Source organism: Pongo abelii, chromosome 1, assembly GCF_028885655.2.
Source record: "Pongo abelii isolate AG06213 chromosome 1, NHGRI_mPonAbe1-v2.0_pri, whole genome shotgun sequence".
Taxonomy (NCBI): domain Eukaryota; kingdom Metazoa; phylum Chordata; class Mammalia; order Primates; family Hominidae; genus Pongo; species Pongo abelii.
The window spans coordinates 186,472,279-186,498,969 of NC_071985.2; the positions used below are offsets into that span (position 1 = coordinate 186,472,279).

General features: G+C 48.3%; 1 protein-coding gene across 1 annotated transcript; it reads right to left on the reverse strand.

The window, feature by feature from the left end:
* Positions 1-1,257: 1,257 nt before the first annotated feature.
* On the reverse strand, positions 1,258-22,415 carry LOC100442601 (cytochrome P450 4B1). The gene is given in 13 exon segments (XM_054535134.2): positions 1,258-4,132; positions 4,547-4,629; positions 4,731-4,759; positions 4,762-4,794; positions 5,515-5,648; positions 7,466-7,656; positions 8,417-8,523; positions 8,669-8,823; positions 9,127-9,251; positions 10,110-10,236; positions 11,776-11,778; positions 11,810-11,949; positions 22,178-22,415. Coding segments are annotated over 13 exon segments (1,491 nt in total). The 5' UTR covers positions 22,358-22,415; the 3' UTR covers positions 1,258-3,948.
* Positions 22,416-26,691: the final 4,276 nt, after the last annotated feature.

Consider the following 26,691-nt stretch of genomic DNA (forward strand, 5'->3'; position numbering starts at 1 on the left):
GCATAATGGGAATGAGACAGGCTTTTGGGGCTGCATGGGAGCTAGGTGAGGCCTATAATTATGGCTTTCCCTGCTTCCCTAGTAACCTGCATGACACAGCAGAGGCAGCCATAATCCCCCTGGGAACATAATTCCATTGGCCTGAGAACCACACTCCCATCCCCTACAGCTGCTGCAGCAAGCCTCACCCAAGGAGAGTCTGAGCTCAGACATGCCTAACCCTGTGCCCACCTGATAGTTTTTCTCTACTCACCTTGGTAGCCAAAGACAAAGGACATAATCTCTTGGGAGCTCTATGGCCCCTCCCTATACTACCACAGAGGCTGCTCTCTTTAAAGTGCCACCTCCTGGCTGAAGGCCAACCAACACAAAACAAGCACAATAAACAAAACTACAACCCAGGACCCTCGTGTAGTGAGAGTGGAAGCACGAAAGACTGAGGAAGCCAGGCTCCTTTCAAAAGCCACATTGTCAGGAACTAATCCCTTCCAGTTAGAGCAAAAACTCATATGCCTCTGCAGGGGGATATTAATCTTTTTTTTTTTTTTAATACTTTTAGGGTACATGTGCACAACGTGCAGGTTTGTTACATATGTATACATGTGCCATGTTGGTATGCTGCACCCATTAACTCGTCATTTACATTAGGTATATCTCCTAATGCTTTCCCTCCCCCCTCCCCCCACCCCACAACAGGCCCCGGTGTGTGATGTTCCCCTTTCTGTGTCCAAGTATTCTCATTGTTCAATTCCCACCTATGAGTGAGAACACGTGGTGTTTGGTTTTTTGTCCTTGCAATAGTTTACTGAGAATGATGGTTTCCAGCTTCATCCGTGTCCCTACAAAGGACATGAACTCATCCTTTTTTATGGCTGCATAGTATTCCATGGTGTATATGTGCCACATTTTCTTAATCCAGTCTATCATTGATGGACATTTGGGTTGGTTCCAAGTCTTTGCTATTGTGAATAGTGCCACAATAAACATATGTGTGCATGTGTCTTTATAGCAGCATGATTTATACTCCTTTGGGTATATACCCAGTAATGGGATGGCTGGGTCAAATGGTATTTCTAGTTCTAGATCCCTGAGAAATCGCCACACTGACTTCCACAATGGTTGAACTAGTTTACAGTCCCACCAACAGTGTAAAAGTGTTCCTATTTCTCCACATCCTCTCCAGCACCTGTTGTTTCCTGACTTTTTAATGATCGCCATTCTTAACTGGTATGAGATGGTATCTCATTGTGGTTTTGATTTGCGTTTCTCTGATGGCCAGTGATGATGAGCATTTTTTCATGTGTCTTTTGGCTGCATAAATGTCTTCTTTTGAGAAGTGTCTGTTCATATCCTTTGCCCACTTTGTGATGGGGTTGTTTGTTTTTTTCTTGTAAATTTGTTTAAGTTCTTTGTAGATTCTGGATATTAGCCCTTTGTCAGATGAGTAGATTGCAAAAAATTTCTCCCATTCTGTAGGTTGCCTGTTCACTCTGATGGTAGTTTCTTTTACTGTGCAGAAGCTCTTTAGTTTAATTAGATCCCATTTGTCAATTTTGGCTTTTGTTGCCATTGCTTTTGGTGTTTTAGACATGAAGTCCTTGCCCATGCCTATGTCCTGAATGGTATTGCCTAGGTTTTCTTCTAGGACATTAATCTATTTATGAGAGATCCACCCCCATGACCCAAACACTGCCCATGAGGCCCAGACCCCAAACACTGCCACATTGGGGATCAAGTTAGCAACCAGAGTCTGAGCAGTGACACACCATATCCCAACCAGCAAGGCTGTTGTGAGCTGAGCAGGAAAGACTCATAGGCCTGGTCTGGCATGAGGGCCTCAAGGACCCAGCCTCTCATATCCGCAATGAGATGTGAAAAGGGAGCCCAGCCTGGCCACATCACCAGGCACCTGTCAGTCTCCCTCACACATGAGGTCTGCAGCCTCTTCAGGAAGCTCACAGAGTGGGCAGCTCTCCAGCAAGGTCTGGGAGGAGCCAAGGTAGACAAATGGTCTGGCCAGTGGAGAGGATGTCGGACCCCAAGCACTTCCTCCCCCACACCACAGCCTTGTGGTGGTTTCCTGCCTCTCTGGCTGGCCACCCCGAGTGAACAGGGACATCCTCAACCCTGTCCACACTTGGTGACTGCCTGGGGGCTGTTTCAACACCCAGTCCCCTACTTCTCACAGCTTCACTGGACTGTTGTCCCTGCTGTGCCAGCTTCTCTCCATTTAGACCTTGCTTCTCCTACTGGATCTGAGCATAGTAGTCCCCCATTTTTACCCCAGGTCCCTGAATGCCATAGACAGACCTTCTTTCTACCAAGATGTGATATCTTTTTCTGCTTCTCTGACAGGGCTTCTCCCTAAATTGGTGGCTGTAGGCAGAACCTCCCTCCCAGTCCCCTGACCTCCCAAATCACTGGGCTACTTTAGCCCTGCTCTGAGAAGAGGCAGGAAAGGAGCAGCCTGGACAGTCAGTGCTTGACTGGGGTCAGAGGGAGAAGGTTGGGACAGAAGAGTGGACTGGGAACTTCCTGAACAGGATGTTCAGCAGGCTCCTAGTATCAGATAGCACACGAGGGCTCATGCTAGCCATGCTCAGAGAACAAAGGACAGTGGGGGCTCAGAATTCTGGGTGGTCAGCCATGGAGAGGTGCTCTAACCACAGGATCCCACAGGGCATGAATGAGCGACCAAAAAGTAACCTGCTCAGTCCATGCAATGGGCAAGACTCAGGCTGAGTGCACATGTGTGCACGTTCCACGACACCATATAGAGACACTCAGGCACAGCCACACCTGTATGTGTCCATTGCACACTCCACATTCAACCCACATACATGTATACACATGTCCAGGATCATAGGAGGCAGCAGAGTGTGTTTAGAGAACTGGAAGAATTAAATGGAATCCATCTTTGGTTCCTTTGCCTCCTATCTCCCTCCCATAGGGAGCCTGTCTATCCCTTCTCACACCAAAGCTCTTAGCTCCTTTTCACACTGACACACACTCTCAGAGAGTGTCAGTACAAATGATGGAGGCTTGGTCAAAGAGGCCAGAATCAGAGGCCTCAGCTCAAGCTCCTCCCAGATGAGTGTCTTACAGGTTCCTTCCCTTCATACAGGAGTGGAATAATGGCCCCCTCCCATCCAGCCTCCCAGGCCTCCTCAAGGCCTGATTTAAGCTGAATCAAGTGGGGGAGAGGGGTTCCTTTCCTCCAGGAAACCCCCCTCTAATGCCACTTGGCCACCTTCCCCAGCTGAACCCTGAATGCCTGGAGCACCACGTGACTGCGAGACACAGACACTGACAATGGCAGGGGTGCCACAGAGACCCATCTCAGGAGGAGTAGAAGACACATCAGTGACACCATATTCCATATTTCTTGACTTCAGTGATGGTTATAAGAGAGTCTGCTTCGGAATTATTTATTATTTTGTACAGTCTTCGTTTAGGTAATTTTTTCTTATGTCTGTTATATTCTAAACACACACACACAAAGTTAAACAAAGAAACACATCTCAGTGAAGGGGCACTCCCCTAAGCCATTCTTCTATTTGGTGGTACCCAGTCATAACTATGAATCTCAGGGCAAAACTTTCCTTGTGCTCACTATGAGTCTCTAAGGTTGGAATGGAAGTTTCTGCTGCATTTTTAAGTTTGCCAATTATAGGAGATAAATGAAGTTTCTCGAACAAAATAGGTGCTCACCAAATGTTTGTTGAATAAATGAATGAGCTCTAGAATACATGCATGATAAACATTTATAGACACACATTTTTACATAGCACTGTCCTCTAGGAGTCATCTATGGTAAGCCTACTTCCCTTCTAAACTACAAGCCTCCTGAAGGCAGGGTGCCCCAACTCCTCCACACCCAGCCTGGGGAGGGTGGTGCCCAGGGAGAGGTCACAGCCTGAGCCATCTGGGGCCCCATTCTCATCAGAGCTACTTCCCAGACCCAGGGCCCAGTGGCTTCAGGTGGAGGTGGAAGCCATTCTTGGAGCACAGGACAAGCTGGGGCATCTTGATGGGCAGCCGTGAGGGGTCCAGAAAGAACTCAAAGTGGAGCAAGCACATGGCTGTGACCACCTTCATCTCACTCATGGCAAACTGCTGCCCAATGCAATTCCTGTAGCAAGCAGCACAAAGAGTCATCGTGCAATGGAGCGTCCAGAGTGATGACATTCAGTGCTCTTAGCAGCCAACAAAAGTCAATAACTGTTTTTGGATGAATAACTGGCTGATAGATTGGTTGACCTGGGCTTATGAAACAAACCTTGGGAGCATGGTGAGGGTCCCAGACCAGGTAGATTCACATGGTGGGGGTCTGGCATAGGGTTCTCTCTTGGAATGACTCATCTATCCCACCCACTTCCCAGGGACAGGAATATGATAATTGCAAGAAGGCTCCTGCATTAGAATCACCACAAACCCAGCACAATTCCCCCTTATTCAGAGTACCTTCTAATAGTGCCTCCCCTATGATGTCATCCACCCTCTCCTCCCCAGTCCTGAGGGCCTGGGATACTGGGTCTCTCCATACCTGGGCCCAGCAGAGAAGGGCATAAAGGCAAAGGGATGGTGTTTGGATGCATTCTCCGTAGAAAAACGCAGAGGGTCAAAGACCTGAGGGGACAGGCCTTGCTTAAACACTCACCAGGTTCTGGCAGAGGGTGACCCTCCCAGTCCCTGACCCTGTCTGATCTCCCAGCCCAGGGAAAGGGTACCTCAGGGTCGGGCCATACAGCACTGTTCTATGGAGGTCATAGACATGCATAGAGATCAGGCTTCCTGTGGGCAGAACAGAGGTTGGTGACCAGGTAGTCCTGGGAAGCCAGGCCTACCTCCATATAAGGTCAGAGTCCCGTAGTGCCCCCTTAACTGGGGCGCCAGCTCCTGCCTGACCACTGCCAGTGACAGAGTTCATGACCACACCCGACTCATCACAGTACTTTGATCATCATGATGCCCAGTTCCTATAATCCCAGCACTGGGTAAAGCACCTGATAGACATTTGTGAAATGAATAAAGGGGAGAATGAACCCATCCATTATGAGGTAGAACAGGAAGGAACTATTAAACCTTTTCAGCTAACTGACCTGGTACTATGAACCAGGTACAGGCTTAACACTCTTTATGAAGCTACCACATACAGTTGTACAGGTTGCACACTGCACAGCATCATAGTCTATGTGAGTGATGCTCCCTGGTGCTATTCAGGGCATGACCTGCATGGTGGTACATGGCAGCCTTGGTGAACATTCTCTTGAATCCTGACAGCAGCCTAGAAACATAGATACTCTTCTCATCCCCATTTTACAGAAGGGGAAATGGAGGCTCAGAGGTAGAAGAATTGATCAATATGTTGTGGGACTGGGATTTAGACCCAGGGCTCTCTGAACGCAAAGCCTGAGCTCTTCCCCAAAAGTGCAAAGATCTGACTAAAGGCACAGAGGGTGCCAGAGGAGCATGCAGGGACTCCTTTTCCACCCCCAAATCCACCCATCCCACCTGCAGGTAGAGACCGGCCATCCACAAAGGTGACAAGCTTGCTGAGCTGGCGGTACACCTGGGGCACAGGTGGGTAGAGGCGGAAGCTCTCCTTGATGCACATGGTCAGATAAGTCATTTTGCCCAGATCATCCCTGCCAGCAACACAACCAGAACATTCTTGGAATGGGAAGCAACAGAATTTGGCGAGAAAGCAGACCCCAGCCCCAGTTTTCCTCCCTCACCACCACCACACACTCAAGAGTCAGAGGCACAGGGTTCCAAGCGCCCTTGGCCAGGCCAGGCCTGACATGGTGTGAACACTCAGATCTAAAGGATCTGGTTCCACTTTTCTCCATCCTTTTCTCATCTTCACTGGTAGGAGAAGAAGGCACAGGACCCTAGAGATGAATGTGCACCCAGCCGTCAAAGACAAGGTCACTTCTGTAACTCTCAGGACCCCCATGGAAGCCTACAAAGGACAGTTCTTTAGGTTCCAGCTTAGTTTCCCCTACTGAGCGGAATGAAAGAAACCGGGGCTGATACACATTGTTTGAATGAACCAACCAAAGTTCATGCATTGTTTAATGAGGTGAAGTGTGTGTGTGTGTGTGTGTGTGTGTGTGTGTTTGTGTGTGTGTGTGTGTATGTGTCTTTTCCCTTTGGCCACCAGGAAGCTCAGGCCCAAATGTGACGTCCAACTATAACTACAGGGCAATATTTTATTACAGAGTCCCCAAACTCCCCCCTGGCTCTTATTTTTCATTTGCATTTTACTATTTTATTGAATAATTGTCCTCTAAGTTGCTTCAAGCTCTAGATGGAATGACGTGAAAATAAAATAAATATTCTAATCCCTGCCTCGGGTTGTGTTCACATTGTTACCCAGCCTACAATGTCTAGCTCTCTCTCTTTGCCTGAATTTTAACCCTCCTTAGAAAGTCAGTTCAAGCCTTACTCCTTCCCTCTGCCCTCAACATTCAGACCTCGTGATCCTGTGATTTTTCTCTCGCTGTTTGGTTATGTGAATTTGTCTCTCATAAAACTCCCCATGAGCAGCATGGCTTCTCTTTCTCTTCCGTTCTGCACCCCTGATAGCACCTGGCATGTGTCTGGATATCCCGTGAGTGGGGATTCTCACATATGACCAACAGAAATGGTAATGGAGGCTTCATACTCCAGGTCCTAGACCCTGGAGTTATATGTCAGTCCCTCTCAAGTGGATCTAAAGTTCCCCCTCCGGCTCAGCATTTTCTGTACCCCTGCTGTGTGCCTAGCCCCCTCCTGGAGGCTGCTCAGGAGCCCAGAGAGAAAGGCAGGGTGTCTGACCACAAGCAAAGTCCTGAGGGGAACAGGCAGCGAGCAAGGGTGGAGGAGCCTCTTGAGAGACTCCCAGAGCTCACACTGCAAAGAGGTCAGGGTCAATCCTTAAGTGTTCAGGAGTTCAGTCTTGAGCCAAGAAACAGGGGAAAACAATGGAAAGTTTTTAAGTGATGAAGTTTAGGGAAGTCTTTTCTCCTTCACCAGCAGGAGAGATACGGCATCTGGAAGCTGAGTATTGCCATCCAAAGGCAAGTAGCAAGGGACTGGCTCTCCCAGCTGTCCCAGCTCTGTTCACCCCCACATTTCCACCTCTTTCTCTCCCAGCTCTCCCTACTCTATCCAGGAACCCAGAAGGGTAATCAGGTTCTACCATCAGAAGTTAGAACACAAAATATCAGCCTCTTGTTGACAACTTTCTCTATATAACACTTCTGCAAAGGCTCCATTTTGGGAGAATGGGCTCAGGGGTGCATCTGTGCCCAGCCACCCACTCCCCCCAACCTCCACCACCACAAAAGTTATGACACTGGGGGAAACAGGATAGCCGCCGCCACCTCACCTGATTTCCAGTATGGTTCAGGACAGGATGGGCATCACCCTTCCCAAGGGCTGAGCAGGATAAACCGGGCCCACCCTCAGACTCACTCACCACTGGAAGGAGTCCTGGTCCCCTAGGATCTTGCAGACCTCCTCTCTACAACGATGCTGGTGCTCGGGGTACAGGGCCATGCAGTAGAGTAACCAGGAGATACCACTGGTGGTGGTGTCATGGCCTTCAAACATGAATGTGTCCACTTCAGCCCGGAGGTCTGCATCTGACAGTTTGATGTCATCTTCATCCTGGGCTAGGGAAGGCATAATAGGACAGCTTGAGGTATTGGAGGTGGGTAACAAGAAGAACTCATAACAGTGGTTGTCAAATGAAGGTCTCAGGGAGGCAGTGAAAGCTCCTTTTCAGAGGGTGGATTAGGACCTTCCCCCAGATTCCTATCTTCCTTCAAAGCTCAGCCTGGATGCCTCCTCCTCCACAAAGCCCTCCTTAAATTCTCTGGCCAAATGACTTTTGACCTTGTCCAGCCCTGACTGTTAGTTCTGCTCACTGGGCACACAGAATACCACCTGCCAGAGGAAGACATTTTGGTCAACATCTACCTACTATCTCCCCTGCTGGACTGTAAGCATCCGGAGGAAAGGGCCCGGTCTTTCCCATCTCTGCATGCTAGCACAGGAAATGACCAAGTCAGAACTCAGTGAGTTTCTAGAGTTGATGAATAAAGAACTTACTGAATGAATGAATGAATGAATGAATGAAGTCTAAGATTCTAGGATTTTACAAGGCCAACATTTTGGGGGATCTTAGAAGTCTAGAAATGTCATCCGGCCACTACCACGTGACCTAGGCTCCCAACTCCACAGCTCAGGCACACACACACTACACCTGCCCACCTCTGAACCCTTGCTAGTATGTTTCATGGGACAAGGAACAGGTTATGTTTGCTAAGGAAAGAGGGGGAAATGCTTAAGAGCTCCTTCTGCTGTCCTGAGATGAAGACCTCTCTGAGACCAGTCCTCAGGTAGAGGTGGGCAACGATGTACTCACCCGGGCACCCAGGAGAATGTCCACGAAGTCCAGGTGCCTCCGGTTCTGGATCTTCTTCCGCACCTTCTCATCCTGCAGGACTGCCTTCTGCTCCCTGATGACCTGGTCTGAACCAAAAGCACAGAGTGTCACTGCCTGGGAAGCCATCTTCTGTCCAAAGGGGAACTGGGGTCCTATAATGGGAGGGGGCATAGAGGGGCCAGGAGGAGGAACCCAGGCTTCCTAGAGGTGAGCCTTGTAAGAAAGGCCCACCTGTACGGTCATGGGCCACCTGGCAGGCTCGCAGGAAGCAGCAGCCATGTGGGGTGAGCCAGTAGATGAAGTCATTATGGTACTGGAAGGATACAAGGCACTGCTGCATCGACAGAGTGAGATCGCTGACTGCAAGGTACTAGCTGCTGTCCCTGCTAAGCGGAGGGTCAGAGGAAGGATTGGCTTAGACACTGGCCCAGGAGCAGAGCCAGAGCAACTCCATTCCAGGAATCTAGCCCCAACCACAGAGCATCCTGCTCTTCTTCTCCCTGCCCTTAAGCCTCCTCGCTAAAGCCAGATGTTTCTCCCCACCATGAGCAAGTCCTGGCTCCCCCCAAGCTAAGGCTCCCTGGGGCAGGACCCTATCTCTTCTCAGATCAGGGCCCAGGACCCCTGCCAACTCTCCCCTCTAAGCTGGCTTTGGAGACAGTGCAGTCAGCCCCGAGGTGGCTCCTGACCTGTGGCCCAGGCCAGTGTCTCCTCTTCCAAAGGTGCACTTCATGAGTGTGTTCAGCACCATGTGACCCACATCGCAGAAGATGTCCAAGGACTTACCCTCCCGAGCCTTCTCTTCCCACTTGTCCTGGAGTCCAGGGATAGGAGGCAATGTGTAGGAGGCGATGTGGGGGTTAGTTGGGCTGGATGCCCCAAGCTGCCCTCCAGGACCCATACCCTATCCTCCACCACCAAGCCCCCTTCACACACTCCCAGTCCCTGTCCTGCCCTCTATCCTGCTGGAATATCAGGATAGGGTGGGTAGAAGTTTGGCAGCCTCTGGGCTTCAGGCTCAGAGAACAGGACCAGGAGGCAGATCTTGCACAGCACATAGACGTTTTCTCCCAGTCAGGGCAGCCTATAAGGGAGTAGGATGGCTGAGAGGTGGTGAACTCCCCAGCACAGTGTGTATGTAAGTAATCCTGGAGGGGAGTTTCCTACAAGGAGAAAGACTAGCCTGGATAACTTAGGGATTATTCATCCCTAAGACTCTAACCCTGATCTCTGACATCCCTCTTAGAGATGAGTTGTATTGACATAACTCTGGGCAGTTGTGGTAGACAGAAAATGAGGAGACACTTTTTAGGTGTGAAAGCCTTTCCCCATACTCTCAAATAGAGGCAGTCCTCAAACCTGCTACGCTAGGAGCCTTATTAAGTTCTCACAGAGACCCTTCCGCCTGGGAGGAAAGAGGGCTGGGTCTCCTGGTGGAGACAAGGATCGGGCTGCCAGGACACTCAGAGATTCAGCACCTACTCAGTGGCAGCATGCGGCACATGTCAGTAGAGCAGGGCTTTGGCACTGCTGTTACAGGCAGAACAGGCCTTGGGGCTCAGCTATTCTCCTTACTGCAGAGCACCATCTGCTCTCCCCAGGACAAAATCAGGGTGGAGAGGGGCTAGCCCAGCAGCCAACAGCCTCCAGTACTCTGGCACAGGGAGCTCACCAGCATGATACGTGTGGACTCAGTGAACATGGCCACATAGGGCTTCAGCACATCATAATGAAAGCCAGGTGTGAGCAGCTTGCGGTGCTGCAACCACTTGGGCCCCTCAAGAACCAGCAGGCCTCTCCTTGGGGAAGGGATGGGAGAGAGAGGGCTGGTCAGTCCAGGAGATACTGCCCCACCCCTGGCAGCCTGGGGCTAAGCACATCCTACCCGACTCCATCTCTGAGCCTGGAACCCTCCAAGGGTGGGCCACTAAGTGACCCAGTATTGTCCTCCATGCCCTCACCCTAGGCTACCAGGACCTCAGGAGACAGGTGGCAGTAGCTCTTGGCCGAGTGAGCTCCTTCCTTAGGACAGGATAACTCAGTTTCTGCCTCTCAGCTGCACCCACAAAGCCTGGGTCCAGGAACTTGTGTCAGATGACATTGCCAGATGTGAGACAAAGGACACGCATCCCCCTGGGGACAGCCAAGCAGAGGGGGAGCCTGTTGAGCCTTGACTCTCAGCTGCTGAGACTGGCCACAGCTTCAGGACTTAGGGAATGTCCCACCGTGTTCGTGTTTCATGGCCTCAGGTGGGACCCTTCCTACCCCACTCCAACACACCCAGCAATGGAAATGCATTCCTGTCTTCAAAACCACCTCTTCATTTTCCTAACCCTTTTCTGTCTGCCTTCTAATTTTATCCTCCCATTGATAACTAAAAAGAGGGTTAGAAGCAAAAAGTCTTCCCAGTGGCACTCGGTGAGTAAATAGGATTGGGAATGTGTTCTCCCTCTTGGCCCTGCCCTTTCTCAGTTCCCAGGAAAACATTGAAGACACCATAGGATCATGAGTAAAAGAGGAGCTTTGGAGAAGCATATGGCCTTGGCTAAAGAATACTCAATGGCTTTAACTTGACTACCTCTGTAAAGGAACAAGTAAAATAAAACAAAATAAAATAAAATAAAATACTCAATGACTCCCATCTACTCTTGACATCAAATCACCTCCTCATCCTGGCAGTCAAGGCTGGCCTGTCCTCCCTGCCCAGCATCATCTTCAAGCTGGGCTCTGCCTTGTAGCCACTCCGACAGCCTCACAGCCTCTGGTGACCAGCCATGGTCCTACCACCACACCATTTCCTTAGACCCTTGCCCTAGCCAGCACTACCTATTTAAATCTCCTTTTGGATCAACTCTAGTGCCACCTCCTTCAGGAAACTGTTCTTCACACTCACACAGTCTCCAGAGCCTTTGCCCTGTCTAGAGAATCAGGCCCTGCCAGAGAAGATGCCTTGGCCCCACAGCTGGGGGCTCTCCTGCTCCTCCCCTGTCTCCCCACTGAGCAGTTGAGCTTAGGATGGGCACCCGGGAACTAGGCCATCTGGAATAACCAGTTGAGTGGGACAGGGCAGGATCCTAGTCACCCAGCACCATGGATCTGAGGTTGGCAGGGCAGGGAAGGCAGGTGCTCACTCACCAATCCACTGGAGGAGGAAGTCATACACATCAGGGGCCTTAGGGTCTGCAGGAGGAGACAATCAGGTCAAGCAGGGACCTGGGGTTCCTAGAGGAGGCTCGTTTATGAGTAGGGTGGGGACCTCAGCTGCCCAGACTTAGTACACAGGCCCAGGCTTCTTCCCCACATCGTGCCCTGAGCCCTTTGTTCTCAGGAAGCCCCACCCTCTCCTGAGAGCCCCATCCTCTCTCCTTATGCCCACAGCTGTACACAGCTTTGGCATAGTCAGGCTCATAGATGTTCAGGAAGCCAATGTACTGTCCGAACCAGAGTGGGTGGGCATATGGGAACTGGTGGGCCCAGGACACTACTTTGTCCAGGCTCCCCGTCTGCTGGATCTGAAATGATGACAGAAGGCCAAGGTCACTCAGGAACACATTGTCACCAGCTAGGCCCCAAGTCCCTGGGAGGGCAGGGGAGAAGGTTGCCCAGGCAGGCCCTGGTTGCTTCCTTACCTCTCCTGCACCCCCTTCTCCTAAACATCCCTGGGCTTAGTGCCCTCTCCAGCCCCATAACCACTGCTCTAATTCCAAGCCACCCTCTTCTCACACCAGGGTTAGCTCAACATGCCCAAACTAGCCAACCTGCTTCCACTTAGCACCTGCCACCAACTGTCTACTGCACTGCAGCCAGAAAGCGTTTTCTTCTCCACATTAAAGCTCTTTCATTACAAAGATAGGTAATATTTGCTCATTGTGCAATAGAGAAATGGCCTCAACTCCACCCCTGCCATATCTTTCAACACATTTTTATTGAGGGCCTACATGTGCAGGGTTCTGTTCTAGATATCTCAGGGGAATGAGACAGACAAGTTCTGCCCTTTCATTCTATGGAGAAGACAGATAATAGACAAGTAGACAATTAAGTAAAATAATCACAGACAATAGTGAACGCTCAGAATAAAAACAGTGCTATGAGAGACACTAACAGGGAGGGCCTGCTTAGATAGGGTGATCTTGGAAGGTTTCTTGTTGGAGACAACATTTAAGGTGAAACTTGAAGGATGGTGAGGCTCTGGCCATGTGAAGCATAAAGGAAAAGCATTCCAGGTGAGAAAACAGCAAGCACAAACGCGCTGGGGTGGGAAAGATCACGGTGTCTTCCAGGAGCTGCCCCATGGTGGGACGGTCACCTGGGATGAGCTTGAATAGGTCATCCGGAGGGTGGTACATGTCCTTTGGAGGTTTTTCTAGCCACGTGTACTCACCCAGAGGTGTTTTAAGTAAATGAAGTTACACAATAAATATTTTTGCAAAACCAGCCATTTTTCATTGAACATAACTTGTCCTCCTTTCCAAGCTAGTGCACTTAACTGTCGTTACTATTTTTAACAGTTGTGTAGTATTTCACTATAAGGATGTACCATAATGTATTTAACTATTTTTCCCCATTTAGTGGGAGTCTTTCAAAGATACACTTAACACTCCTAGTGGCCTGCCCAGGGGCCTTGGAAAAGGTCCAAGTTCTGGAGTTTGTGAGGAGGCATGATAATGACTAATCTTTATTAAGCACTTGCTGTGTGCTAGACCTTGTTCTAAGCACCTTACATTTTGACCTGATTGAATCCTCACAACAATTCTAAGTGGTCCCATTTTAGGGAAAAGGAGCCTAAGGAATAGAGAGGTTAGGTTACAGTCCCATAAAATTCCTGTTGAGGCCTGAGCCTGTGCTGGGCCTGCTTTTTCTCTCTGTAAAATTCTCTCTCACAATTGCCACCTACTCATTGATAGTATCCAAACAAATTAGGAAGGGAAAAATGTCCAAACCTTAATAATTTGGACATTTGTCCCCTTCTAATCTCATTTTGAAATCTGATCTCCAGTGTTGGAGGTGGGGCCTCATGGGAGGTGTTGGCATCATAGGGGTGGATCCCTCATAAATGGCTCTGGGGCCATTCTGGCAGGATTGAGTGAGTTCTATTAGCTCCCATGAGAGCTGTTTGTTAAAAAGAGTCTGGCACCTCTCTCTCTTTCTCTTTCTTTCTCTCTCTCTCTCTCTTTCTCCTTTCCTCCTCTCTTGCCATGTGATGTCTGCTCTTCCTCATGAATAGCAGTTTCCTAAAGCTCCTCCTCATGAATAGCAGTTTCACCAGAAGCAGATACTGACCATGCCTCCTGTACAGCCTGTGGAACTGTGAGCCAAATAAACCTTTTACCCAGTCTCAGGTATTCATTTACAGCAACACAAAGGACTAAGACATCCATGTTGTATCTTCCAGGGAACATTCTTAAAGAAGGACACAGGCATCTGACAATGTAGCCCCCAGGGATCCTTTCTGGCCAAAGCCACTATCTCCAAGGGCTCATGGGATTGGGCCTATTTTGGCCTCCAGCCACCCGTCTGTGCCTTCTCTAGGGCTCTTCCCCTCCTAGGCTCTCTGTGGAGTCGTTTGTAATCATCCCATAGATCCCTTCCCTCACTGCCTCTGAACGCAGAATCCTGAGTTCAACCCAACAGGGCTGTAAGAGTTTTCACTGCCCTTGAGCACACAATGTCAGAAAGAACACAAAGTGATAAAAATCATCTCCACCCACAGGTAAGGGGAAACCTTCTTGTATGCCTGCCTCCTTCCTGGCTGGTATCCCTGGAAGTGCTCCTTTCCCTGGTGTCTCTCTTATTTTTCCATCTGCCCTCCTGGGTTTTCCTTGCCAACTTCCTGGTCACCTGGCCATTCCCCTTCTCTCCATCCCTACCAGGTCCAGAAAGCCCAATTGGATGGGTCAAGGAAAGGCTTAAGTCACAAAAAAGCCAGACTCGTAGGATCTTAGGACTGGAAGGAGCCTTTGGCTGATCTGGTTCATCCAAGCCCCACTTCCCTCCTTATCAGCTATGCTTGTGCACCTCTGCAGCAACCCCACGAGGGACAGCAGACCTTGGTCTCATGCTAACCACATTCACAACCTGTGCCCTGATCAAGGTCACAGCCAGCTTGCCACTGCCTCCCTGTGCCCAGCTTTCTCCTAGCTCTTTAGATTTATTTAAGAAATAAATAAAGCTAAGATAAATAAAAAACATGTGCATGAGCCCAAGCCATGGCCAAGCTTTTAAATAAAGCTAGAGAACTAGAAGCACCTGCCAGGCACCTGTCTTGATTACCCCGGGAGCCTGGTAAGGAGGAGGACAGCTCCCAGAACCTGGTCCCACTATTGCAGCTGCAGCCCCTCAAGAGGGCTGAGGCATCCTCCTTGTGGGGTACACGTGACTGCCTGGACAGTTCCTCTGGATTACACAACTGGATGCCTCAGACTCGCCCTCAGAATGCCTGAGCTGGGACACTTACAGGGCTGGGAGGTCTGGGACAGCTTGTTTTTTCTCCAGAAGGAAGGAAACAGGAAGAGAGCACGGCATGAAGATAATTCACTGATCCCAGCTCCCCAGCCCCACCTCCCATCCTCACATTGGCACTCCTTGTTGACCTCACCAGAAATAAACCACAGGAGGGATTGGGAAGAGCAAGCATACGTCACCACTTTCCTCTCTGCTTCTCAAGAGTCTAAAGTAAGCTTTGCTCCAAGAATCAGATCGGAAAAGGATTTCAACATTGCCTAGTGGAACCCTGACCTCTCTTTATAGGTGGAAACGTGAGGTACAAAGACCAAAGGGAACTGTCCAGCGTGAGTTAAGGGAGACCAGGGATCCTGGCTTAGGCTCTTTCTGCAGCCCTTGTTAGCAAGCCTGCTCAAGCCATCAGCCAGTTGACCCGAAGCTCAGTGAGCCAGTGTCCAAGAAACAAGCTACCCTTGACCAGTGTGCTGCAGCTACAGTGCCCCAGGGGGCTGCTTCAGAATGAAAATAAATCTGCTCACAAAATGGGGATAAGAGTTTCGAAAAACAAAAGGTGAGGGAGGAGAAAGACGAAGGGGTTTCCTTTTCAGCAGCATGTCGTAGTTCCCTCAAGGCAGGTCATGTCAGTCTCGGATTCCCAGCACACAGGGTGCCTGCCCAGCACCTTCACCCGGTAAGAATCCCTGCCCAAGTGCTCAAACATCTCTAGTGACAGGAAACTTCTTTTCAAAATACCCCAACCATCTTTGGACAGTCTTAATTCCTCAAAAGGCTTCTTAGTCGCTAAAGTGAAAGCCACCTGCCCATAGCCTTCCCCATGGGTCTCCCTCTGGGACCACACAGGCTCCCACTGCCCAGGGAAGTCCTGCAGGGATTGGGAATTGGGGGCTAGAACCCCCTAGGTCTGCTCTCCTCCAGGATGGACACCCTTAGGTGGCCTTTGGTGCCCTGGTCTCAGCTGTCTCCCTACTATGGGCCCTCTCCCCATACCCCAAGATTACCAGAGCTCCATGTGTGCATGAGTCCAAGCCACTGCCAAGCTTTTAAATAAAGCTAAAGAGCTAGAAACCAAGAAAAAAACAACCAAAAGGGAGAAGAGGTAGCATCTCTGAAATAACTATAAAAATCAGTGGGAAAAGCAGACTCAATGTACAAAAACTCATTGGAGATTCAGCTGTGAGGTTGAACAGAGCCATGAAGAGCCTGGAAAGAGGGGATCGAATGCAAAATACCCCAGAGGGCAGAGAGGTGACTTCCTCCCATGCTGGTGACAAACATGACTTCATCCTCCATCCTCCCTTTCAAAGACAAATAAACCATTACACATGTACATGTGAACAGATAACATACAGAAAGAACTCCTAGCTCTATAGAAGGAGCAAAGGGACTTTGGGTGAGATCAGTGTGGTCACCAGGACTCTCTAGCCACCATGCCTTGGCTAGGAAGTGATGATGGGCTTTGCCCAAAGTCACACAACTAGCATTGTGCCCCAGTCTTTAGATTCCAAAGCCTGTGCTCTGCCCCCAACACCCCTCCTGTCTTCAGCATCCAAAGGTGAACTCCAGACTCAGGAGCACCCAATCAGGTGAGAGGATGAATGCAGGAAAACAACCAAACAGCTAAAAAGGCAGGAGGGCAGGGACCCAAGAAATGCCCAAGAGTCCAAGGGATGCAGTCATCTGTCCTCAGTCTGCATGGGTGGCTTTGCTGCCCAGAGTTGGGTCCCCCCAGAGATTCATCCACTCTTCCAACACGTGGGCATTGTGCCAGGGACAGTGCTAGTTTCTGGGGTTACAGTGGTGAGCAAGACAAAGCCCTGCCCCACCAGCATACATTCCAAGTGGGGAGAAAGAAAATAAAAAGAATCAAATACACCAAGAATACAATTTCATGTAGTGATAACTCCAGAAAGAAAAAAAGCAGAGTAAGGGGCAGGGCTGCCACTATGGATGGAGGTGGGTCAGGAAGGCCACTCTAAGGTGACATTTCAGCAAAGATCAGCAGAAATGCCTTCTGGAAAGCCCCATGGTATCAGCCACAATCTGCTTCTCAAAAACTTTTATTTCAACTGCCCTCTCTACCTCTCCCCTCCTCTCTCCTGGCAGATCACCCTTGCTGTACTTCCCAGAGAAAATAGAACCCATCAGATAAAGAAACCCCAAAAAGTCAGCTGGCAGACCTGAAGGACCACCCCACCTGCGCCCAGCCTCTCTGTTTCCTTCTGTTTCACGAGAGAAGCATGCAGGGCCTATCCAAGACCAGTCCATCTTGATCCCAACCCTCCCCACAAGGCATCTCACCCATCAATCAGCCCCTCTCTCCAAATCACAGACCTCACCCTCTCTGTAGGCTCCTTCCCATCCTCATTCAAACTTGTTCAAGTCTCTCACTTTAAAAAAAAAAAAGAAAGAAAACGAAACCAAACCTCCCTGCTTCCTCCTCCAGCTAACACCTTATTTCCTCATCCCTTCATAACCTAACTTCTCTAAAGAGCTGTGCCCACTGTTTCCAATTCCTTGTGATGGCCCCACCTCTCCTATGCTGCTCTTGCTAAGGAATCCAGCACCCTCTCTGGCGCTGAGCCCTGTTGACTCCCCATCTCTCATGCATTGTCTCCTGGATGTCCTCCCCTCTCTCCCAGTGGCCGCCAGGGGCAGCTCCTCACCCACTTTTTGTTCCTCCAGATCCAGTCCTTGGCCTCTTCCCTTGTTGCATCTTCTCCCTGAAAGCTCTCACCTGCTTCTGTGGTTTCCTGTGCCATCTACCTACCACAGTTTCTCAGTTGACAGCTCTTTCCAGTTTACCTTTCTCCTGAGGTCCAGAATCATAATCAACCCCTGGAACTCTCTGCATGATACCCTCCAGATTCCTCAGACCCAGCATTTCCAAACCCACGCTCATACACATGTTCGTACACTTTTGTCCCCAAAATCTGCCTCTCCTACCGAACCTGGGGATGGTACAATCACCCATCCCAAAACTAGCCAGGAATATGGAATGTCTTTTTCTCCATGGTTTATATCAATATGAAGAGGGATGCCCTGTGGAAGCAGCCCCTCCCCCCTGCAGGCCCACCAAGTGATTTTTGCATTGAAATCAGCAAACCAGAGCAAAAAGAACCAGATGTAGCAGGTCGTGGGAGGAGACTCTGCCACGGAATTCTCCAAATCCAGTACTTGAGGATTCCATACCCAGACACTGACAGGTGCTGCCCGCCACTGAGCCTCATCTTCCTGGGTCTCAGATGCCCACATTTTAAAATTGAGACATAGAAATTCATTCCTCCTGTTTACAATCCAGTCTTATGGCTCTCTTTTGATGACTTTCACTAGATTCTGCTCTGGTCCAGCTGTGTTGATGCCTCCAATTAACAGAGCTCCAAGGGCAATCCTTGTTTCCTTTTCCTGCTACATGGAGGGGCCCTCACTGACCCTCACGTCTGGCTATGGTGGAGGTCTCGACGCCTCTCTCTCCTGTGCTCACCATGCCAAGACCTGGCCTGCTCTACCTTCCACTTCCCTCCAGCCCACTGGCTCACTCCCCAACACAAGGTGGAGGCCCAGATCACCTCCACCCTAGCCTCCCTGCCTCCTATTTGCCCTCTGTCAATCTGTTTGCCACCTTGAAGCCAAAGTGATCTTTCTAAAACATAAGTCTGAGCTTGTCTCTCCCTTGCTTAAATTCCTTCCATCGTTCCCCATCGTCCTCAGAATAAGGTAAAGCCTTTTGACCTGGCCTCAAGGATCTGTGTGACTGCCCCGTCCACCTCCAGCCTCATCCTCTCCATTCTGTCCTCCCTGTCACCACTGCAGAAGTGCTGAGCTACTAACACAGGTATGTCCTAGACCCCAAAACACAATTTAATTTCCTAAACACTCTGCTTTTTCCAGCCTGTGTGCCTTTTTGCACAGATAGCACCTTCTGCCTTTTCTTCTGCACTTCCTGCCACAGGTTTCTACCTCCAGATCTTTGAGAATGTGCCTCAGCATCACCTCCCTGGACCTTCCCTGACTCCCCACGCTGAGAGGGGCCCTTCTCTAGGCCCAAAGATTGGTAACACTTGTGCTGTGTTATTCATCTCTCCTACAGACCTAGTTCCTCTGAAGCAACCTCTTTGTCTTGATTCTTCATCCTCTGGCCTCAGCATAGGACCAGACCCACAGTTGTTGATCAGACACTGCTGGTTGCTTAGGAAAGAGGGACCATATCTGGCTCACAAAGACTGGGTTGATTTGAGAAGAAGGAAGGCGATGAAGAAAGCAAATGCCCCAGGGTGTTTATCCCTCTATGATGATTTAACACCTGACCTTTATCTGCCCAGTAGTTTGCAAAATACCTATACTTTATCTCTTTCTATCCTCTTCTAACCCAGTAAGGTAAAAATGATTATCTCTACTTTGTTGACAGGGAAACAGCACAGAGAGGTAAAGTGGCTTAGCTAACGGCACAGCAAAGGCCTGTAATCAATGTTTACTGAATGAAAATGAGCCACAGCCCTGTCTTCACTACACAGCACAAAGTCAAGGGCACTGTCACAGCAAAGGGCATGGCTGGGAAAGAGGCCTCTGCAGTCTCAGAGAATCTCATTTCCTTGATCTGGGAGCTGGCATTCTACACACACATACACACCCACACGCACCAGATTTGTTGGCTTCTTTCAAGGGTTCCAACCTCAGGCCAACAATATAGCTGAGCACCCACTATGTGCAAAGTCCTCCCTGGTTCCTAGACTGGAATGAAGGGGACCCTGGAAGAATAGGACATGTCCCCACCTCCAGAAGACACATTCTGAGAATTGAGGAGGATTACAGGTAGAAGCTACCAAGGCCTCCAGACTGTAATCAGAGACCAAGAAGGAGAAATTAATCCTGACGGACAGCTCTTCCCTGCCCCAAGTCCCTTTACCCATCAGTCTTCCTCCCCTTCCTACTGCCATCATTGCTGGGCCTAAGAGTCAACTTTGCAGTAACCTTTTATGGTCTGACAACATTATGAATTAAAATGCAGAAGTCCTGGGCCCAGTCTCGACCTAACTCCTGAGCTACTAAACAGACATAGACAAATACTTTGCACCCTCTGAACTTCAATGTCCTCATTTTTACATTAGGGAAAATAATCCCCTCTCTGCCCAACCCATTTCTCAAGTTCAGGTATGAATCCAGGCAAGAACGGAGGTGCCAAGCCCTTGAGGACTGCAGGAGTTGTGCTTGCAATGGTTCCCCAGGAAACCTTTGTTGTTCCCACAAGTAGTCACTCCTCCAGCCTTTGTCTGCTCAACCTGATGCCAAGAGAAGGCCCTTCAGACAGTTGTGTTAGAGCCAAGAAGCCAAAGCTAGACTGTGTTCCAGGCCCTCCGCATACTCTCAAGGTGGGGGTGGGGGCCGTTAAGGGGAAGAAAACAGCCAGCTCTGACATGGAGGTGGGGGTGCAAGGTCCCTGTCCTAAAGAAAGCCCTGGCTGAGGGCAAACACAACTTTGATGAAGGCGGGTAGAAGTGGAGAGGGAACAAGAAGGGAGAAAGTTCTCTCTAAATACCTCTCGTACCCCTTTAGTGTCAGACCTCAACCTTCCCTTGGCCCTCTTGTGTACTTAGCAAAGCCTCTCCCAAGCCCTCCTGGTCCCTTTGCTTTTCTTCTCCATCATGCTTTCTCCTCTGTGGATACTCTCCCTACCCTCCAGCATTCACTACTGGTTCATTCAGTGATGCCTGCACTACACTAGGCTTTATGCTGGACCCTGAGGGTACAGGGATGAATCAGATCAGATCTCCATCCTCCAGGAGCCACAGTCTAGTGGGGAAGATGAATAGGTAAACAGAAGACTTCAACCCAACAGGACAGGTGCTGAGATCAAAATAATGGGGCTAAGGCAGAATCCTGGGGAGGAACCTCACCCAGCTCGGGAGCAAGGCTCTGGTGTCTGTTTTCCCCTCAGACCGTAAGCTCTTTGAACCCCAGGCCTGGGTCTGATTCATCTCTCTGACCCACCCTTTCCTTTCCTAGATGTCTTCAGGATGCATGTTACAGGGTTATCTGTCAGGGCAAAAATAAGCCTAGAGGTCAAGCTCATTTCTAGTGTCAATCAAGGAAGAGAAGCAGTGCCCCCACCCAGACTGAGAATGAGGAAGGTGGGTTCAGGAGGTAGGAGAAGGAACTTGCCTCACTCTGAGCCTCAATCTGTGGCATCTCAGCCGGGCGCAGTGGCTCATGCCTGTAATCCCAGCACTTTGGGAGGCTGAGGTAGGTGGATCACTTGAGGTCAGGAGTTTGAGACCAGCCTGCCCAACATAATGAAACCCCATCTCTACAAAAATACAAAAATTAGCCAGGCATGGTGGCACGTGCCTGTGGTCCCAGCTACTTGGGAGGCTGAGGCATGAGAATTGCTTGAATCTGGGAGGCAGAGGTTGCAGTGAGCCAAGATTGTGCCACTGCACCCCAAGCTGGGAGAGAGAGCAAAACTCCCCATCAACAAAAGAAAAAAAAAGAAAAGAAAAGAAAAGAGAGAAAGAAGAGAGAAAGAGTGAAAGAAAGAAAAAGAAAAAGAAAGAAAGAAAGAAAAAGAAAGAAAGAAAGAAAGAAAGAAAAGGAAAGAAAAGGAAAGGAAAGGAAAGAAAAGGAAAAAGAGAGGGAAAGAAAAGTCTCTGACATCTCTACCTGGGTTCCCCAAGCTGGCTGCAGATCAAAACACTAACACTTGGACAGGTTTGTAAATGTAAACTCCTAGTTCCAATCTGACAAATTAGAATCTCCAGGGACTGGAGGTCCAGGAATTTGCTTCTCCCAGTTGATTCCACCAACCACTTAGACACTCAGTGGGGTCTGTCATGTGGTGGTACTCATCTTCACACTCACTCTCATTTCCTGCCTTACAAATGGAAATCTTTACACTACACACAACAACACGGATGCTGATTGAGTTTTCAATGGATTGCCTACTATGGACTATCCAGGGGTTTTGGATTTCTGCCATTGCCTTTCTGTCATTGCTGAGCTTTTAGCAGAACCTGGTCCAAACTTCGGGCCTCAGAATGATGAGAAGGTGTCTGGGCCATGCTTGAGCCCTGACTTGGAAGTTGCCCCCACTTCTGAAGTCAGCTTGAAAGGCTGGAGTGAAGGAGAAATTCCGGTGGGAAAGCTGAATGGAAGCCATGGATCCCAGGACATCATCCCCCTGCCCAAGTTTGAAGTCTCCCTCCACAGCCCCCTGGGAATTAGCCCTGATTCTCTGAAAGAAGGGAGGATGTTTTCTTTCTCCCCCACCCCCCGACCTCCACATACCTCGAGGGCATGTCCAAAGAGCCAGTGGGTGGGAGGCCCTGGGAAGTTGTCCATAGCCTTAGCCAACTTCTACCTCTGCAGCAGCAGGTAGATGAGCTTGAGAAAGCCTAAGACCAAGATCAGCCCAGAAGCCCACAGGCCCAAGGAGGAGAAGCTCAGGGAGAGGAAGCTGGGCACCATGGCTGGAGTTCCAGCCACCTAGCCTTCGTCTGACCTGCCTTCAGCTGTTCCTGGGTTCCTTTATACTCTGGACCCATGCATCTTGTCAGCGCCCAGCCCTAGCCACTCCCTGCAGCCAGCAGCAGCCAAGGCTGGGCTGAGTGCCATAAGGCTGAACAGCAACCTCCAAAACTACAAACAACAGAAGAGACAGCCTAGTGGCCTTCTCCCAAAATTCAGCTAATGAGAAACCTAATAGTGGACTCCAAAAAAAACAGGCAATGGGTATCCCATCTTGATTCCTTAGAACAAACAGATGGCAATTCTTGGTGTAATCATCAGCATAATAATCACTGTCTTCTCATACAAGCACTGTGAATGTTTCAGGCACTTTTTACATACTATCTCATTTAACCCAAACAGCAAGGAGGTCAGAGGCACTCAAATTTTATACCCATTTCCCAGATAATGAAGCTGAGGCTCAGCTTGCCTATGCTTTCTCTCAAGAAAGCTTCCAGTGTCCCCTTCAATGTGAACCCTTAAGAGAGCTGGCACTTATGCTAGGCTCGCAATGCTTTGAGTTCTTTTTTGTGAGGCACCTTCAGAGACAAGGTTCTAGCCCCAAAAGGGAAATACCAGGTCAGAAAGGGGCCAAGTCCACCCCTAAAACAATAGTGCCATTTTGACACTTAGGAACATAGAACTTTCAGGGTGATGAGAAGAAGTCATCAAATTCAATCCCTCCTGGCTGGATGGAGCCACTTAAGCTCAAGAGAGGTAGGGAAATATCCAAAGTTGCACAGCAAGACAGTGGCAGCTCCCAATGCCACAGCCCAGGCTTCTGTGGAAGAACAAGTTTGGCTCAGACCACTGCCTTGCCTGGGGAGGGTATGCTATTTGCAGAAGCAGGCTGATTAAAGAAATCAAACAAGATATGATGTGGCATGCAGAGACTCAAAACAACAAGAAATGCATCAATACCCCAGGACTAAAGGAAGAAGGGAAGAAAATCATGATCGTGTAGCTTGGTGGGGGTTGTATTTATGGGGAACACAGTCAGTGCGAGAGAAGTGATGCTGGAACAGTGGAAGAACAGAGCAAAAATGTCCTAAATTCTTTCATCTCCCATCTCTTACTAGTGTCTCCAATCAGCCAAGCCAATCAGAAGTGAAATGGCAAGGAGCCTGGGAAGTCAGTCTGCAGAAGCCAGCCTCCCAGCGAGATAAGAGCAAGGACAGTCTGGCAGGGAGGTGGCAGGAAAAAACCAGCAATCAGGTGGACTTGGATCTCAAATCTCAGAACTCAGATCACAGGTTCTAATTCAGAGAATGATAAGCCATCATCATGGCTTCCTTGTCCCCTCTGGCACAAGAGACCAGGCCTCCTCGTCTGCTGGGGAGACATCATGTCCAGTCTTAACCATAGGCAGAGAAAGCAGGAAGAGAGTACAATGAAAGAACTCCAAAAGTGTCTTCTCCATTGGTCTGTCACACTTCCTGAAATTTCACATTTGTGCTTCATTTTATAGGACTGAGACATTCAGTGCACCATTTAAAAAGCAAGCCATGTTGTGTCTTTGTTCTCATTGGTTTCAAACAACATCTTTATTTCTGCCTTCATTTCATTAGGTACCCAGTAGTAATTCAGGAGCAGGTTGTTCAGTTTCCATGTAGTTGAGTGGTTTTGAGTGAGATCATTAATCCTGAGTTCTAGTTTGATTGCACTGTGGTCTGAGACAGTTTGTTATAATTTCTGTTTTTTACATTTGCTGAGGAGTGCTTTACTTCCAACTATGTGGTCAATTTTGGCATAAGTGCGATGTGGTGCTGAGAAGAATGTATATTCTGTTGATTTGGGGTGGAGAGTTCTGTAGATGTCTATTAGGTCTGCTTGGTGCAGAGCTGAGTTCAATTCCTGGATACGCTTGTTTAACTTTCTGTCTTGTTGATCTGTCTAATGTTGAGAGTGGGGTGTTAAAGTCTCCCATTATTATTGTGTAGCAGTCTAAGTCTCTTTGTAGGTCTCTAAGGACTTGTTTTATGAATCTGGGTGCTCCTGTATTGGGTGCATATATATTTAGTATACTTAGCTCTTCTTATTGAATAGACCCCTTTACCATTATGTAATGGCCTTCTTTGTCTCTTCTGATCTTTGTTGGTTTAAAGTCTGTTTAATAAGAGACTAGGATTGCAACCCCAGCCTTTTTTTGTTTTCCATTTGCTGGTAGATCTTCCTCCATCCCTTTATTTTGAGCCTATGTGTGTCTCTGCACATGAGATGGGTCTCCTGAATACAGCACACTGATGGGTCTTGACTCTGGGACGCATTTAAAGCAGTGTGTAGAGAAAATTTATAGCACTAAATGCCCACAAGAGAAAGCAGGAAATATCTAAAACTGACACCCTAACATCACAATTAAAAGAACTAGAGAAGCAAGAGCAAACACATTCAAAAGCTAGCAGAAGGCAAGAAATAACTAAGATCAGAGCAGAACTGAAGGAGACAGAGACACAAAAAACCCTTCAAAAAATCAATGAATCCAGGAGCTGGTTTTTTGAAAAGATCAACAAAATTGATAGACTGCTAGCAAGACTAATAAAGAAGAAAAGAGAGAAGAATCAAATAGACGCAATAAAAAATGAAGGGGATATCACCACCGATCCCACAGAAATACAAACTACCATCAGAGAATACTATAAACACCTCTATGCAAATAAACCAGAAAATCTAGAAGACATGGATAAATTCCTGGACACATACACCTTCCCAAGAATAAACCAGGAAGAAGTTGAATCCCTGAATAGACCAATAACAGGCTCTGAAATTGAGGCAATGATTAATAGCCTACCAATCAAAAAAAATCCAGGACCAGATGGATTCACAGCCAAATTCTACCAGAGGTACAAAGAGGAGCTGGTACCATTCCTTCTGAAACTATTCCAATCGATAGAAAAAGAGGGAATCCTCCCTAACTCATTTTATGAGGCCAGCATCATCCTGATACCAAAACCTGGCAGAGACACAACAAAAAAAGAGAATTTTAGACCAATATCCCAGATGAACATCAATGCAAAAATCCTCAATAAAATACTGGCAAACCAAATCCAGCAGTACATCAAAAAGCTTATCCACAATGATCAAGTGGGCTTCATCCCTGGGATGTAAGACTGGTTCAGCATATGCAAATCAATAAATGTAATCCAGTATATAAACAAAACCGAAGACAAAAATCACATGATTATCTCAATAGATACAGAAAAGACCTTCAGCAAAATTCAACAGCCCTTCATGCTAAAATCTCTCAATAAATTCGGTACTGATGGGATGTATCTCAAAATAATAAGAGCTACCTATGACAAACCCACAGCCAATATCATATTGAATGGGCAAAACCTGGAAGCATTCCCTTTGAAAACTGGCACAAGGTAAGGATGCCCTCTCTCACCACTCCTATTCAACATAGTGTTGGAAGTTCTGGCCAGGGCAATCAGGCAGGAGAAAGAAATAAAGGGTATTCAATTAGGAAAAGAGGAAGTCAAATTGTCCCTGTTTGCAGATGACATGATTGCATATTTGGAAAACTCTATCATCTCAACCAAAAATCTAACATCTCCTTAAGCTAATAAGCAACTTCAGCAAAGTCTCAGGATACAAAATCAATGTGCAAAAATCACAAGCATTCCTATACATCAATAACAGACAAACAGAGAGCCAAATCATGAGTGAACTCCCATTCACAATTGCTTCAGAGACAATAAAATACCTAGGAATCCAACTTACAAGGGATGTGAAGGACCTCTTCAAGGAGAGCTACAAACCACTGCTCAATGAAATAAAAGAGGACACAAACAAATGGAAGAACATTCCATGCTCATGGATAGGAAAAATCAATATCATGAATATGGCCATACTGCAGAAGGTAATTTATAGATTCAATGCCATCCCCATCAAGCTACCAATGACTTTCTTCACAGAATTGGAAAAAACTAAAGTTCTTTTTTTTTTCTTTTTTTTAATTATACTTTAAATTTTGGGGTACATGTGCACAATGTGCAGGTTAGTTACATATGTATACATGTGCCATTCTGGTGTGCTGCACCCATTAACTCATCATTTAGCATTAGGTATATCTCCTAATGCTATCCCTCCCCCATTCCCCCACCCCACAACAGTCCCCAGAGTGTGATGTTTCCCTTCCTGTATCCAGGTGTTCTCATTGTTCAATTCCCATCTACGAATGAGAACATGCGGTGTTTGGTTTTTTGTCCTTGCGATAGTTTACTGAGAATGATGATTTCCAGTTTCATCCATGTCCCCACAAAGGACATGAACTCATCATTTTTATGGCTGCATAG